This window comes from Canis lupus, chromosome 16 (genome assembly GCF_048164855.1).
Source record: "Canis lupus baileyi chromosome 16, mCanLup2.hap1, whole genome shotgun sequence".
NCBI classification, from domain to species: Eukaryota; Metazoa; Chordata; class Mammalia; order Carnivora; family Canidae; genus Canis; species Canis lupus.
This window is the reverse complement of record NC_132853.1, coordinates 2955644-2968952: the sequence shown is the minus strand read 5'-3', so window position 1 is coordinate 2968952 and position 13309 is coordinate 2955644. Positions and strand designations below refer to the sequence as shown.

Below are 13309 nucleotides of genomic sequence, written 5' to 3'. Positions count from 1 at the left end.
AACAGTTGTCCCTTGCATTGCAGGACATTTAGCTTTCCTGGCCCCTGGGTTCTTAGTGCCAGTAGCACCCTTCAGGCATTGACAGTCCAGCCCTTCCCATCATGTGAAAAAACACCCCCTGGTGGGTGGTACCACCAACTCTACCCTCTTCCCTTGAGAACTGCTAATCTCAACTGCAACAGAGACTTCCTACATCATTACAGTACAGTTAAGATTTGTGTAAATAGAAATCTATATACTCCTTCCTTCTAGGTATTAGCACACACATAGATGCCCAAATGGAGGTTATATACCTCACTCAGAGTTCAGCAGTGAGTGACAAAGCTGGATTCTAGCCCAGGTCTTACTCCAAAACTCATGCTTGTCCTATTGGACTGTGTTGCCTTCCAATAAGGGTCACCCAGTAAATAGATCTCACATATATGAATGACTCTGATACAAGGTCTCTACTCTCAGTGAAGATCTAGACACACACAGTGTTTTCTCAGAGGCTTATAGTTTCATTATAGAACTCAAACCTAACCACAAGAAAACACATTCTTAACAAATCCTAAATAAGTGAAATAGATTTTGTAATGAAAAATATATGCCATAGGGAGAGAGTGTATTTCTAGCATAGGAGTCAAGGAACTCTTCCTGGAGGAACTGGAATTTCAAAGATGGGTAGAGTAACAGGAGGCGGAGAAAGCAGGACACAGAACACATAGGGTGGGGGAAGATAACATACACAAAATTTGGGGATTCAAGGGACCCTTTGATATCAGAACCATCTAACTTACCATGTCATCATTGGAAAAACTAATTTTCTAGCTTGTGGTTATACTAATACGTTCCCTCACTCATTCTAAAAATATGATCAAAGCCTTCCTATGTGCCAGGCTCAGCACTCTTTGCCCAGTGTTAAAAATACTGTGATGAGCAAAACAGATACTGCCCTTGCCTTTGCGGAACTTCTAATCTAGAGGGAAAATCAGATATCAATCAGTAATCATGTAAATATACTATTGCAAACCATGATGCATGAAGGAAAACTGCAGGATGTTGTAGGATCCTGTAATGGCATCAGGTTAGATCTAGCCTTGGAGTCAGAGAACAAAGCCCTTGAAGAAGGAACACTTGAGCTGTGGAGGGGGAGAGACAGTGGGAGAGAATTTGAAGCAAGGAATAATGAACAGTACGAACCATAAACCCAGAAACCTTGAGGCAGTAGAAGGATGAGCACATTCAAGGAACTGGAAGAGAAGACACAGAGAATGGACTGGCATAAGGGGAAACATTGGATGGGGTTCCAGTTAGGAAGTTCTTATACCTGTCTTGGCATCAGATGGTGGCTTTGACAAGAGTGGTGGTAAAGATAAGGGGGAAGTAGACATTTACAAAATAATGAGGAGACTGACCCACTCGCTAATGTAATGGATGTAGGAGGGAAGCAAGAGAAAAGGAAGTTTTGGTGATGGTTTCTGAGTTTCTTGATAGCAACTGAGTGGCTGATAGGGTCGGTCATTGGGTTAAGAATATCAAAGGCTGAACAGTTTTATCATGAAGAACATGAGTTTGGAGTCAGGTTTTTTTTGTTGTTGTTGTCCTTATCGTTATTGAATAAATGTAACATTTATAAATATAAGTAGGGTAGAGAGTATAACAAGGCAGTGATCCCCTTGTAGTTAACCCCAGGATGAAAAGAATAATCTATTTATACTTGAAGTTCCCCATGTGCCATTCACTGTTCATCCCATTCCTTTCCTTTATAAGGAATCTAGAAACTGTTGTTTCCTTTTTCTTCACTTTATAATTTTACTGTTATTTTATCTCTAAATAGTATGTATCTTCTGTTGTTTCTCATGCTTGTTAAAAATTATATAAATTATGCTATAGGTATTCTTCTAAAACTTACTTTTTGTGCTCAACATTATATTCCCAAAAAACATGCGTTTGTATACATGCAGCTGTATTTTTTTTTCTTTTCTCAACTATATAGTGTGAAGTAACAAAAGTTATTCATCGTATTGACCATCAACATTGAGGTGTTTCTGGACTTTTACTATTACGAACAAGGCTACTGTGAACATTCCTCTACCCGTGCAGGTTACTCTGGGGTATATTTAAGATGTGGAAAGGTTAGGTGTGCCTGGCTGGCTCAGTTGGTGGAGCATGCAACTCTTGATCTCAGGGTTGTGAGTTTGAGCCCCACATCAGGTGTAGAGACTACCTAAAAATAAAATCTCACCCAAAAAAAAAAAAAAAAAAAAGATTTGTACTTTTTCAACTTTTCGGCATAATGCCAAGCATTTTTTTTCCCTAGTAGTTGTAGTAATTCACAGTCCCACCAGCCATGTTTGTTCTGCTTCCTTGACAACATGGGATATTATCAGGCATTTATTTTTTGCCAGTCTAGAGAGTATGAAATACTAACATTTTTTAAAAGATTTTATTTATTCATGAGAGACAGAGAGAAGGCAGAGACATAGGCAGAGGGAGAAGCTAGTAAGGCGATGTACTGTATCATACAGATACCACAGTGGCATATGCCCTTCGCAGGGAGCCCGATGTGGGACTCGATCCTGGAACTCTGGGATCATGCCCTGAGCCCAAGGCAGATGCTCAGCTGCTTAGCCACCTGGGTGTCCCCTTTCAGCATGATTCTAATTTGCTTTTCCCAGATTACTACAAAGTGCTACTGTCCTTTCATGCTTATAGGTCATTATTGTTCTGTGAAGTACTCATTCAATTCTCTAGCCCATTTTTCTGCTACATTTTCTTTTTCTCCTTGATTATAGGATTCTTTATATGTATCCTGGCTGCCATGCTCCCTTGTCAGTTATATGGGTTGCAAATGTCTTCTCCCAGTTTTTGCCTTGTCTTCACACCCTTTATGGTCTCCTCTGATGAAAATATGCTCTTAATTTTAGTATAGTTGAATTTATTATTTTCCTTTAAGTTCACACTTTTGCTTTTTTAATTTACTTTAAAAAAAAATGGTTCCCCCTTCAGTGAGACTTCCATTTTATTTATTTGTTTTTTAAGTAATCTCTACACCCATCATGGAACTTGAACTCAATGATTCCCATATCAAGTGTCACATGCTCTACCAGCTGAGCCAGCCAGGTGCTCCCACACCTGCTTTTTTAAAGAAATTGTTTCTTACCCAGGGCTATAATGCGCTTTTTCTGCATTACCATATAGGAAGTTTTACAGTTTTGCTTTTTATAGTCCAGTCTTTAATATGCCTAAACTGTGATTTGGGTATTAGAAAGGGATCTGTATCTTTTTTTTTTTTTATTGTTTTGGTACCATTTATTAAAAAATCTGTTCTTTTCTCACCAATCTGCAATATCAGCTTTGTCACAGTTCAGGTTTCCATATGTATGTAGAACTATTAGGCTTTGGGGCATATGCCACTGTGGTATCTGTATGATACAGTACATCGCCTTACTAGCTATTAGGACAAGTCCTGGTGTCTGATAAATCTCCTCACCTATTTCTTTTTTATGAGTATTTTGAATATTCTTGGCCCATTGTTCTTCCACAGAGAAGCTTGTCAGACTCAAAAAAATTTTGTTGAGTTATTGATTGGATAGCATTGAATCTGTAGGTCCATTTGGAGAGCAGTGATTACTTTATGATGTGAGTTTTCTTTTTTTTTTTTAAGATTTTGTTTATTTATTCATGAGAGACAGTGAGAGAGAGGCAGAGACAGGCAGAGGGAGAAGTGGGCCCCATGCGGGACTCAATCCCGGAACTCCGGGATCACGTCCTGAGCCAAAGGCAGTCACTCAACCACTGAAGCATCCAGACGTCCCTGATGTGAGTTTTCTTTAACCAAGAACATGATCTTTTGTTTCAGATATTCAGTGTTGCTTTTTTTTTAAATGACTCTGTAAGGTTCTGTGATTTTTTTTTCATGAAAGTTCGTTATTTACTGTTAAACTTATTCCTAGGCACAGTTTTTTTATACCAATTATAAATTGTGTCACTTTAAAAATTACTTTTTGTACTTGTTGCTGACATATACTATAAAAATACTGTTATTTTTATAAATTGATTGTTTTGCACAATTTATTAATTTTTATTGAGCTTAGTAACTAATTACAGATTTTTTGAATTTCTTGAATAGCAGTCATCTGTGAATAATGATGGTTTTGTTTGTTTCAAATTCTTACACATTTTTTCCTTTGCCCTATTCTGTTGGGTTGCTTGTTTTCTTATTGTTAAATTTTAAGAATTTTTTTACATTTTTGGATAGCAATTCCTTGTCATATGTGTCTTTTGCAAATATTTTCTCCTAATCTGTGGCTTGACTTCTTATTCTCTAGACACTGTCTTTAATAGAGCAGAAGTTTCTAATTCCAATGAAGTCTAGTTTATCAGTTATTTCTTTCATGCATCAAGCCTTTGGTGGTATGTTTAACAAATGATTGCTATACCCATGGTCATCTAGGTTTTCTCCTGATGTTATCTTCTCTGAGTTTTATAGTTTTTAGTTTTACATTTATATCTGTGATCCATTTTGAGTTAATCTTTATGAAGGAGGTAAGGTCTCTATGTCCAGATTCATTTTTTTTCATGTGGATGTCCATTTGTTCCAGCACCATTTGTTGAAGAGGTTGTCTTTGTTTCATTGTATTGTCTTTGCTTCTTTGTCAAAGATCAGTCAAATATATTCATGAGGGTCTATTTCTGAGCTCTCTGTTCTGTTCCACTGATCTATTTGTCTGTTCTTTCACCAAGACCATCTTTTCTGGATTATTGTAGTTTTATAGTAAGTCCTGAAGTGAGGTAGCCTCAGTCCTCTGACTTTGTTCTTCTCTTTCAATATTGTATTGGCTTTTGTGGGTCTTTTGCATCTCCATATAAACTTTAAAATAATTTTTTTGACATCCATAAAATAACTTGCTGGGGTTTTTTGTTTGTTTTTTTTTTTTTTTTTAATTTATGATAGGCACACAGTGAGAGAGAGAGGCAGAGACACAGGCAGAGGGAGAAGCAGGCTCCATGCACCGGGAGCCCGACGTGGGATTCGATCCCGAGTCTCCAGGATCGCGCCCTGGGCCAAAGGCAGGCGCCAAACTGCTGCGCCACCCAGGGATCCCAACTTGCTGGGGTTTTGATAGTGACTGCATTGAATCTGTAGATCAAGTTGGGAAAAATTGTTATCTTAACAATATTGGGTCTTTTTATCTGTGAACATGGACTGTCACTCTATTTATTTAGTTTTTGTCTTTTTTTCATTCATCAGTTTTATAGTTTTCCTCATAAATGTCTTATACATATTTTGTTAGATTATACCTAAGTATTTCATTTTGGGGAGTATTAATGTGAATGATATTGTCTTTTTAATTTCAGATTCTACTTGTTTATTGTCAGTATGTAGGAAAGCAGTTGACTTTTGCGTAACAACCTTGTATCCTACAACCTTCCTGTATTCTTTTTTAAGACTTTATTTATTTATTCATGAGAGACAGAGAAAGAGATGGAGACACCAACAGAGGGAGAATCAGGCTCTCCACAGGGAGCCTGATGTGGAACTCAGTCTGAGACTCCAGGATCAACGCCCTGAGCCAAAGGGAGATGCTCAACCCCTGAGCCTCCCAGGCATCCCCTACAACCTTTCTTTAACCACTTGTTATTTCTGGGAGTTTTCCCCCAACTTATCTGGATTTTCTAGATATATATAATGGTGTCACTTATTAACAAAGACAATTTTAGGTTTTCCTTCCCAATCTGTGTACTTGTATTTCCTTTTCTTGTCTTATTACATTAGCAAGGACTTCTAATACAGTGTTGGAAAGGATTGATGAGCGGACATCCTTGTCTTGAATGGAAAAGCTTTGAGTTTTTCACCATTAAGGATAATGTTAGCTGTGGCATAGAAGGTGTTAGGGGCCTGAAGTAAAGCAGCCAGAGTGGAGAAGGGGGCTCCATGTGTGATATGGTGCACAAGAAGACTAACTGGAAATTGGTGACCAATTCTTGTTTGTTTTTTTATTTTCACTATAGAGTCACCTGTATCTCTCAAGTTCATATTGATGTATAATAGAATGAGTACAGGCTTTGGTTCCAGAAGACTTGAGTTTAAATCTTTAATTTATCACTGGTATATGCTTATGGGCTAGTTTGTAAGTTTTGGCTTCCTTATAAATGGACACAATAAAGGGTGAATGTAAGGACTAGGGATAATGGAAAGTGCTTACTCATGCTCTGCAAACTATAGCTGCCACTGCTGCACTCTGCTACAAATTATGATTATTGCATTATTAGTGAGAGACCTATCATGATTGGTTATCATGGCTGAATTGTTTTTCTTTTCTATCAAACTTTCTCTCCTTTGCTGTTCTCTGTTTTATGTAATGTTACTATTGTGCCAGGCACCTGAGTCACAGACTTGGGAGTTCTTTTTACCTCTTCTCCCAGCTTCCTAGTCATGCTGAACTTGCCTTTCACCTCTTTGCATGTGCTACACTTTACCCAGAATTCTCATTCTGCCCCAACCCCCTTCTCCCTTGACTTGCCTAGTCAGGGGGCTTGATCTGACTTCCCCAAACAGTTAATCCCTCCTGCCTCTGATATATCACCTTGTATGTCCCTCTGCTGCAGCATGATTGTATTGTTTTATAATTAATTGTGTGTATACATGTCTTTACCACCAGCCCTACTTCTGTGGGTCAGGAACTGTATCTGGTTGTATCCTCAGAAGACTACACACAGTGTAAACTTGATAAGAGTTTACTGAATTGCAGGGTGCCTGGGCAGCTCAGTTGGTTGAGCGTCTGCCTTTGGCTGAGGTCATGATCCTCAGGGTCTGGGATTGAGCCCCACATTGGGACTCCTTGCTTAGCAGGGAGTCTGCTTCTCCCTTTCCCTCTGCTCCTCCCTCTGTTTGTGCGTGCATGCTTGCTCACTCACTCGCTCAAATAAACAAAATCTTTAAAAAAGTTTACTGAGTTATGGAACCTTGAGTCTAGACAGTTCAATTTCTAGAAAACCCTCTACTACCTATGCTGTCAACCCTGTATTCTTTTCTTTTTTTAATTTTTATTTATTTATGATAGTCACACAGAGAGAGAGAGAGAGGCAGAGACATAGGCAGAGGGAGAAGCAGGCTCCATGCACCGGGAGCCCGATGTGGGATTTGATCCCGGGTCTCCAGGATCGCGCCCTGGGCCAAAGGCAGGCGCTAAACCGCTGCGCCACCCAGGGATCCCTCAACCCTGTATTCTATTTTTAAGATTTTGTTTGCTTGAGAGAGAGAGTATGAGCAGGAGGAGGGGCAGAAGGAGAGGGAGAGGAACAAGCAGACTCCCCACCAAGCAGGGAGCCAGATGGGGGACTCCATCCCAGGATGCTGGGATCATGACCTGAGCTGAAGTCAGATTCTTAACCAACTGAGCCACACAGGTGCCCCCACAGTGAGAATTTAGAATGGAAGTTGCTTCTTCCTAAAGTTGCTACATTTTATTCTGAGAAGAGTTTGGCTGGGTTTCAAGCTGACATGAAACCATAGCTCAAGATAGAGCAACAGAAGCATAAAGCAAGGAAACAGAGTACCTGTAAGAAGGTATAAGTCTTCACAGTAAGATATTGATGCTTTATGAACTTTTTTAATTTTTAACTTTTTTAAATTAATTAATTAATTAATCTAGTTATTTATTTATTTATTTATTTTAGATTTTATTTATTCATGAGAGAGGCAGAGACATAGGCAGAGGGAGAGCAGGCTCCATGCAGGAAGCCTGGGACTCCAGGATCACACCCTGAGCCAAACAAAGGCAGACGTTCAACTACGGAGCTACCCAGGCATCCCTGAACATTTTTTTTAAGATTTTTTAAAAATTATTTTTATTTATTTATTTATTTATTTATTTATTTATTTATTTATTTATTTATTTATTTTTAAGATTTTATTTATTTATTCATAGAGACACAGACAGAGGCAGAGACACAGGCAGAGGGAGAAGCAGGCTCCATGCAGAGAGCCCAACGTGGGACTCGATCCAGGGTCTCCAGGATCACGCCCTGGGCTGCAGGCGGCGCCAAACCGCTGCGCTACCTGGGCTGCCCCAAGATTTTTTTTTAATTTGAGAAAGAGCACAAGCATGGGGAGGGGTAGAGTTAGAGGGATTAGCAGACTCCCTGCCAAGCAGGGAGCCCGATGCAGGGCTCAATCCCAGGACCCTGGGATCATGACCCAAGCCGAAGGCAGATGCTTAACCAACTGAGCCACCCATGTGCCCTTATACAAACTTTTAGAGAGGTGCCTGGGCATCTTCAGTGGATGCAAGGACCACTAGGGATCTAAAAACTTATGGAATGAAAGCTTCCTGGATCCTCTGCTTTGACATTAAGTAGCACTTGAAGATTGGTAACAGTGAGAGGAACCAAGTCATAACCTGCCACTGCCACCGCCACCACTACCATCATTGCTAAAGAGATAGACTGAAATAAAGTGGGTAGCTGTTGGTTTGGGGCCAAGGTGTGAGGTGCACAGTGGCTCTGCCCTGGTCACTATGCTGGGAGCTGCAGTGAGTGTCCTCATGTATTTTAGAAGTTCTCTCATTCCGTTCTTAAGGCAGCTACGTTGGTGTCATTAATGCTTCATCTAGCCCCATATTTCCCAGAATATTGTTCTCTTGGGCATTTGTAGGACTTATGGGGACCTTCTTGAGGGGGATACCTCTGCCAAGTTTGGCATCTGAGTTAAAGACATACATAGGTCCTGTTGGACTCTGGGTTAGTAGAATGAGATGTGTGCTTGGTGAACATAGACAGTAGTAGGTCATGACCGAACAATCTGATTGTCTTAAAGAGAAGGAGCATCTTCTCAGAGTTCTGCCTGCATTCCACTGATATCATAGCCTTGTCTTTCCTACATCAATAATGCTTAAATTAAAAGAGCAATTGTCTCTTGCACACTAGGTTTGAACTGATGTCTGGCTGGTGCTGGGTCCTGGTGTTTCTTCTGTATCCCTTTTCAAGGAAGATTCCTTAGCTCTCTGTTCTTCTGAGAGGCAGTTGAGAACAGAATTTCAGGGAAACATAATGGTCCAAGAGGAGACAGGGAGTGAGAAGGAGAAAGGGGTTAGAATGTAATATAATCTTTGCCTTCACTTGCAGGCCACTGCTAAAACTCAAGAGAAAGAAAAACTCGTCACACAGTTGCAGGAGAAGGTCTCCTCCTTGGAAAAGAGACTAGAGCAGAACTTATCAGGAGAAGAACATGTGCAAGAACTCCTAAAAGAGGTAAGTAGCTCTTTTCGGACAGCCACTGTTAGGAAGGTAGGGGTAACACTGGAGATTTCATACAATCATAGAGCTTCAGAGCCAGAGAGTCCACAAGCAGCTGGAAAAGAAAAGCCCCCCCCCCCCTCCAATTTCTGATTATCCTTCTTACAGCAAAAAACAGCCACCTGTCACCTGTGTATATTGCCATGTTTTCCAGGAAAGGGAGAGCCTCGTTCAGAGATGCCTATGAATGATTAGCATCCTAATCACCAGTGAACCCCGCCTGGTGATTTATGCTACTTGGGCTGTCTTATCTTACCTCCCTGATCTCTTCCACCCTTTTGCACTTTCCAGTGGCCAAGGAAAATTGTTACTGTCTGCCTGTGGCATGAGCAAGAATCACCTTTGGCAGTAAGGGGTTTCACTGAGTGAGGCTGTTGAGCAGATTGACCTTTGCCCTTTCTCATTGAGCCTGCATTGTCTGCCCATATTCTGCTCCTCCTGCTTTTTGTATCTCAGGACTGACCTCACCCTGACAAAGGTGACAAAGCCAAGACCTTAGGCCTAGATTAGACCCTCACTGTCTGTCTTCGTTTCAACTAAACATCTCCTTCTCCACTGCTACTGTTGTACTTCAGGGCTTCTAGCAACTCTAGCCTAGTCCACAGCAGAGGTCTCCAAACTGCCTACCTGGCATCAGCCCCCTCCTTTACCCCTGATGCAGTCTTTTGCGCCCACTGCCGTGCTGGTATTCCTGGCCGCCTCACTCCCTTACCTTCTTGCCCAGCTTTCCTGCAATCTGCAGTGCATATAGTCTGGGTTCTGGGGTGTAAATTGATTTCTAGAGTCAGACTGCCTAGGTCGTATCTCGCATCATCTTCTTACCAGTTGGTGACTTAAGGCAAGAAAATTAATCTCTTTGTGTTTGTTTTCTCTTCTGTGAAATAGAGTAGATAATTGTACCAAACACAGAATTGTTGGTAGGATTCAGGGAGTTACAATATGTGAAATGCTTAGAATGAAGCTCTAGAATGTAGTAGGGTCTCCGTATTTTTCTGCTATTAATATTATAATCCTTAGTATTGTGCCACAATCATTATTATAAAGCTTAGTGTGCATAGGAGGTACTTGGAGAGTTTGTTTAGTGTGTATATTCCTATCCTTAGAAATCCTTTTTTCAGTAGGTCTGTAAGACCTCAAGTTTAACAACTACTTACTCCTGCACCACCACATTAGTCTTATGCCAGTATGTGGACAACCCTACTTTAAAAAATATTGCCTACAGAATTAAATTCAAGCTCCTTTCTGCAGCATAAAAAGTTTCCCATGATCTGCCCCTTTGCCTGACTTTCTAGTCTCATTTCTTGACCTGAATCCACCATTGCCTTAGCTTTTTGCAAGTTGTAGCTCCCCAAATGTCCCAGGCTGTTTCATGACTCCACTGGTGATCACTGCCTGGGTGCTCCCCGCCAACCCCTGGCCACCTGTTAATTAGGAAGCCATCCACTTTCCTGAGGCAGTGAGTATCTGGGTATCTTTGCGGGTGTTTATTGCACTCTATTAATTTTTTTGTTAGTCTTGCCTCAGTCTCAAGGTCAAAGAATTATATCAAATTTATCTGTGTGTACTTTATGATATGTGACTATTATCTCAGCTGTTATTTTTGTTAATACATTTGTGTCCCCCTGTCTTGCTCAAATCACAGTATGTGGTAGACATCAGTATTTATTCAATGGAAAAATGACTGTTTTCTTTTACTCTTCTATCAACTTACAGAAAACCGTTGCTGAGCAGAATTTGGAGGATACCAGACAGCAGCTCTTGGCAGCCAGAAGCAGCCAGGCCAAGGCCATTGACATCCTGGAAACTCGGGTACTGACCTCATTCCCAGAGATTCCTGTCTGGATGGTGGCCTGGTTGGATGACATCGTTGGGGGAAAATCCCCTAGGGTCAGAGGTTCTCTTTTGAAGGGACTGTTTTGAAACTCACTTACACATGGCTGAGTTAGTCATTTTCTTCATTCTTGCCAAATTGCTACCATTGTTCCACACAACATTGTTCTCTTGCTGTTCCCTTTTATCCACTTTGCCTTCCCTCCCATGGGAAGCTATTCTGATGGGGTTACTAGAGATCCTTGCATTGTGGGGTGACCTTAAAATGGGCAGCCTTGTTTTGCATGCATGTATGTTGATTTATGTAAGTGATACAGTTCCACACTGTCACATACTGTCACATTCACCTGCTCCACTTCTGTCCATGTCCACATCGTTGTACTTAGTGCTCTTGCTCTATATCATATATCTATCAGGTGCTGGACATCTGGATTGCCGCCTTCTTCCTGTCACCACAGGTTACACTACCCTGAACAGCCTCGTCCCTGTCACCCTGAGGACAGAGAATGCCTATGACTAAGTTAGGACAAGAACATTCTTGCAAGGGCTGCCCCTGGCTCTGCTCCCCCAGCGTGCATGAAGGTTTCTGTATCTGCATTACTGCTTTCTCCAGCCATTTGTTTGTTTGCCAGTTTAGTGAGTGTGAAGTGGTGGAAGGGGTAAGGGATCTCTGTGGGGCCTCTTTCATAAGGGCACTGATCCCATCATGAGGACTCCACCCTCATGACCTAAGCATCTCGCAAAGGCCCCGCCTCCTGTTCCCATGTCAGGCAACAGGATTTCCATATGAATTTGGGGAGGACACCATAGTAAATGCTTATTAGCTCATTTTTAAAATCTTATCTTCTGATAAATATACTTCAAGCTCTTTTTTTTTTTCCAATACAGCTTGGTTTATTTTATTAGCATTCAGTTCTATTTCTGAATGTTTTTTTATTACGATAAAATATACATGACAAAGTTACCATTTCATCCATTTCTAGTGTACAATTCAGTGGCATGAAGCACATTCACACTGTTCAACCATTACCGCCATCATCTCCAGAACGTTTTGATCTTCTCAAACTGAAATTCTCACTTCCCATTTTCTCCCAGCCCCAGCCCCTGGCAACCACCATTCTACTTAAATCTGATTACTCTGGGAATGTCCTATTTGTGGAATTGTATGATATGCATCCTTTTGTGTCTGGCTGATTTCACTTAACATATGTCTTCAGGGTTCATTCATGTTGTAGCGTGTGTCTGAATTTCATTTCTTTTTAAGGCTGAATAAGCCTTTTTTTTTTTTTTTTTTTTTTTTTTTAAGTAAAACTCCATGCCACACATGGGGCTGGAACTCACGACCCCGAGATCAAGAGTCACATGCTCTACCGCTGTGCCAGTCAGGTGGCCCAGGGCTGAATAAGCTTTTTTAAAAAGGCTTTCATTCCTTTATATGTCTATACCACATTTTGTTTATCCCTTCATTTGTCAATGGGTTATTTCCACCTTCTGGCTATTGTGAATAATAAGCATTAGCTTAGTGCTATGAACAAGGTTTTTGTGTGACCTTTTATTTTCATTTCTCTTGGGTTATACCTAGGAGTAGAATCGCTAGGGGACATGATAACTCTGTGCTTAACCCCTGGAGGAGCTGAACCTTTCTTGAGCTCTGCCTCTAAATTGAGACTTGGGTAGATACTTTCTGAAACCAGGAGTTAAAAAGCTAGGTTTCATTTCTGGCTCTACCACTATTAAAATCTGTGATCCTAGGCAGCCCTGGTGGCTTAGTGGTTTGGCGCCACCTTCGGCCTGGGGCTTGATCCTGGAGACCTGGGATCGAGTCCCACGTTGGGCTCCCTGCATAGAGCCTGCTTCTCCCTCTGCCTGTGTCTCTGCCCGCACCCCCCCCCCCATGAATAAATAAATAAATAAAATCTTTTTTAAAAAATCTGTGATCCTGGACAGGTAACATTACTTGTCCTCCTATGTAGAAATAGGCTGTTCTCCACGAGTTGCTTCAGCTCCATGTGAATGTGTATAAGGAACCATAAGAGTATCCTCTTGTCAGGTACCTGCTTTTCCTTGACAAAGCTGCAGCCTTCCTTGTGTTTATGTTTTTAATCATAAACTTTCTCAAGGTCATACCTTACTCAGCAAACAAGAGGACTTCATAAGGGAAATTGGCAAAGATAGCTCCAACCAGATAGAAATGCCC

The 13309-nt window shown here is 41.0% G+C and overlaps 1 protein-coding gene across 10 annotated transcripts in view; it reads left to right on the top strand.

Moving 5' to 3' along the window:
* Window positions 1-13309, top strand: part of GOLGA1 (golgin A1) — a 48755-nt gene that overhangs the window by 14535 nt on the left and 20911 nt on the right. For all 10 annotated transcript variants that reach the window (XR_012008284.1, XM_072777890.1, XM_072777891.1 and 7 more), the window contains 2 exons: window positions 9112-9237; window positions 10996-11091. Coding sequence is in view for 9 of the 10 variants with exons in the window: in XM_072777890.1 (XP_072633991.1) it covers window positions 9112-9237; window positions 10996-11091 (222 nt within the window). In the remaining variant the exon portion in view is untranslated. The remainder of the gene's footprint in view (window positions 1-9111; window positions 9238-10995; window positions 11092-13309) is intronic.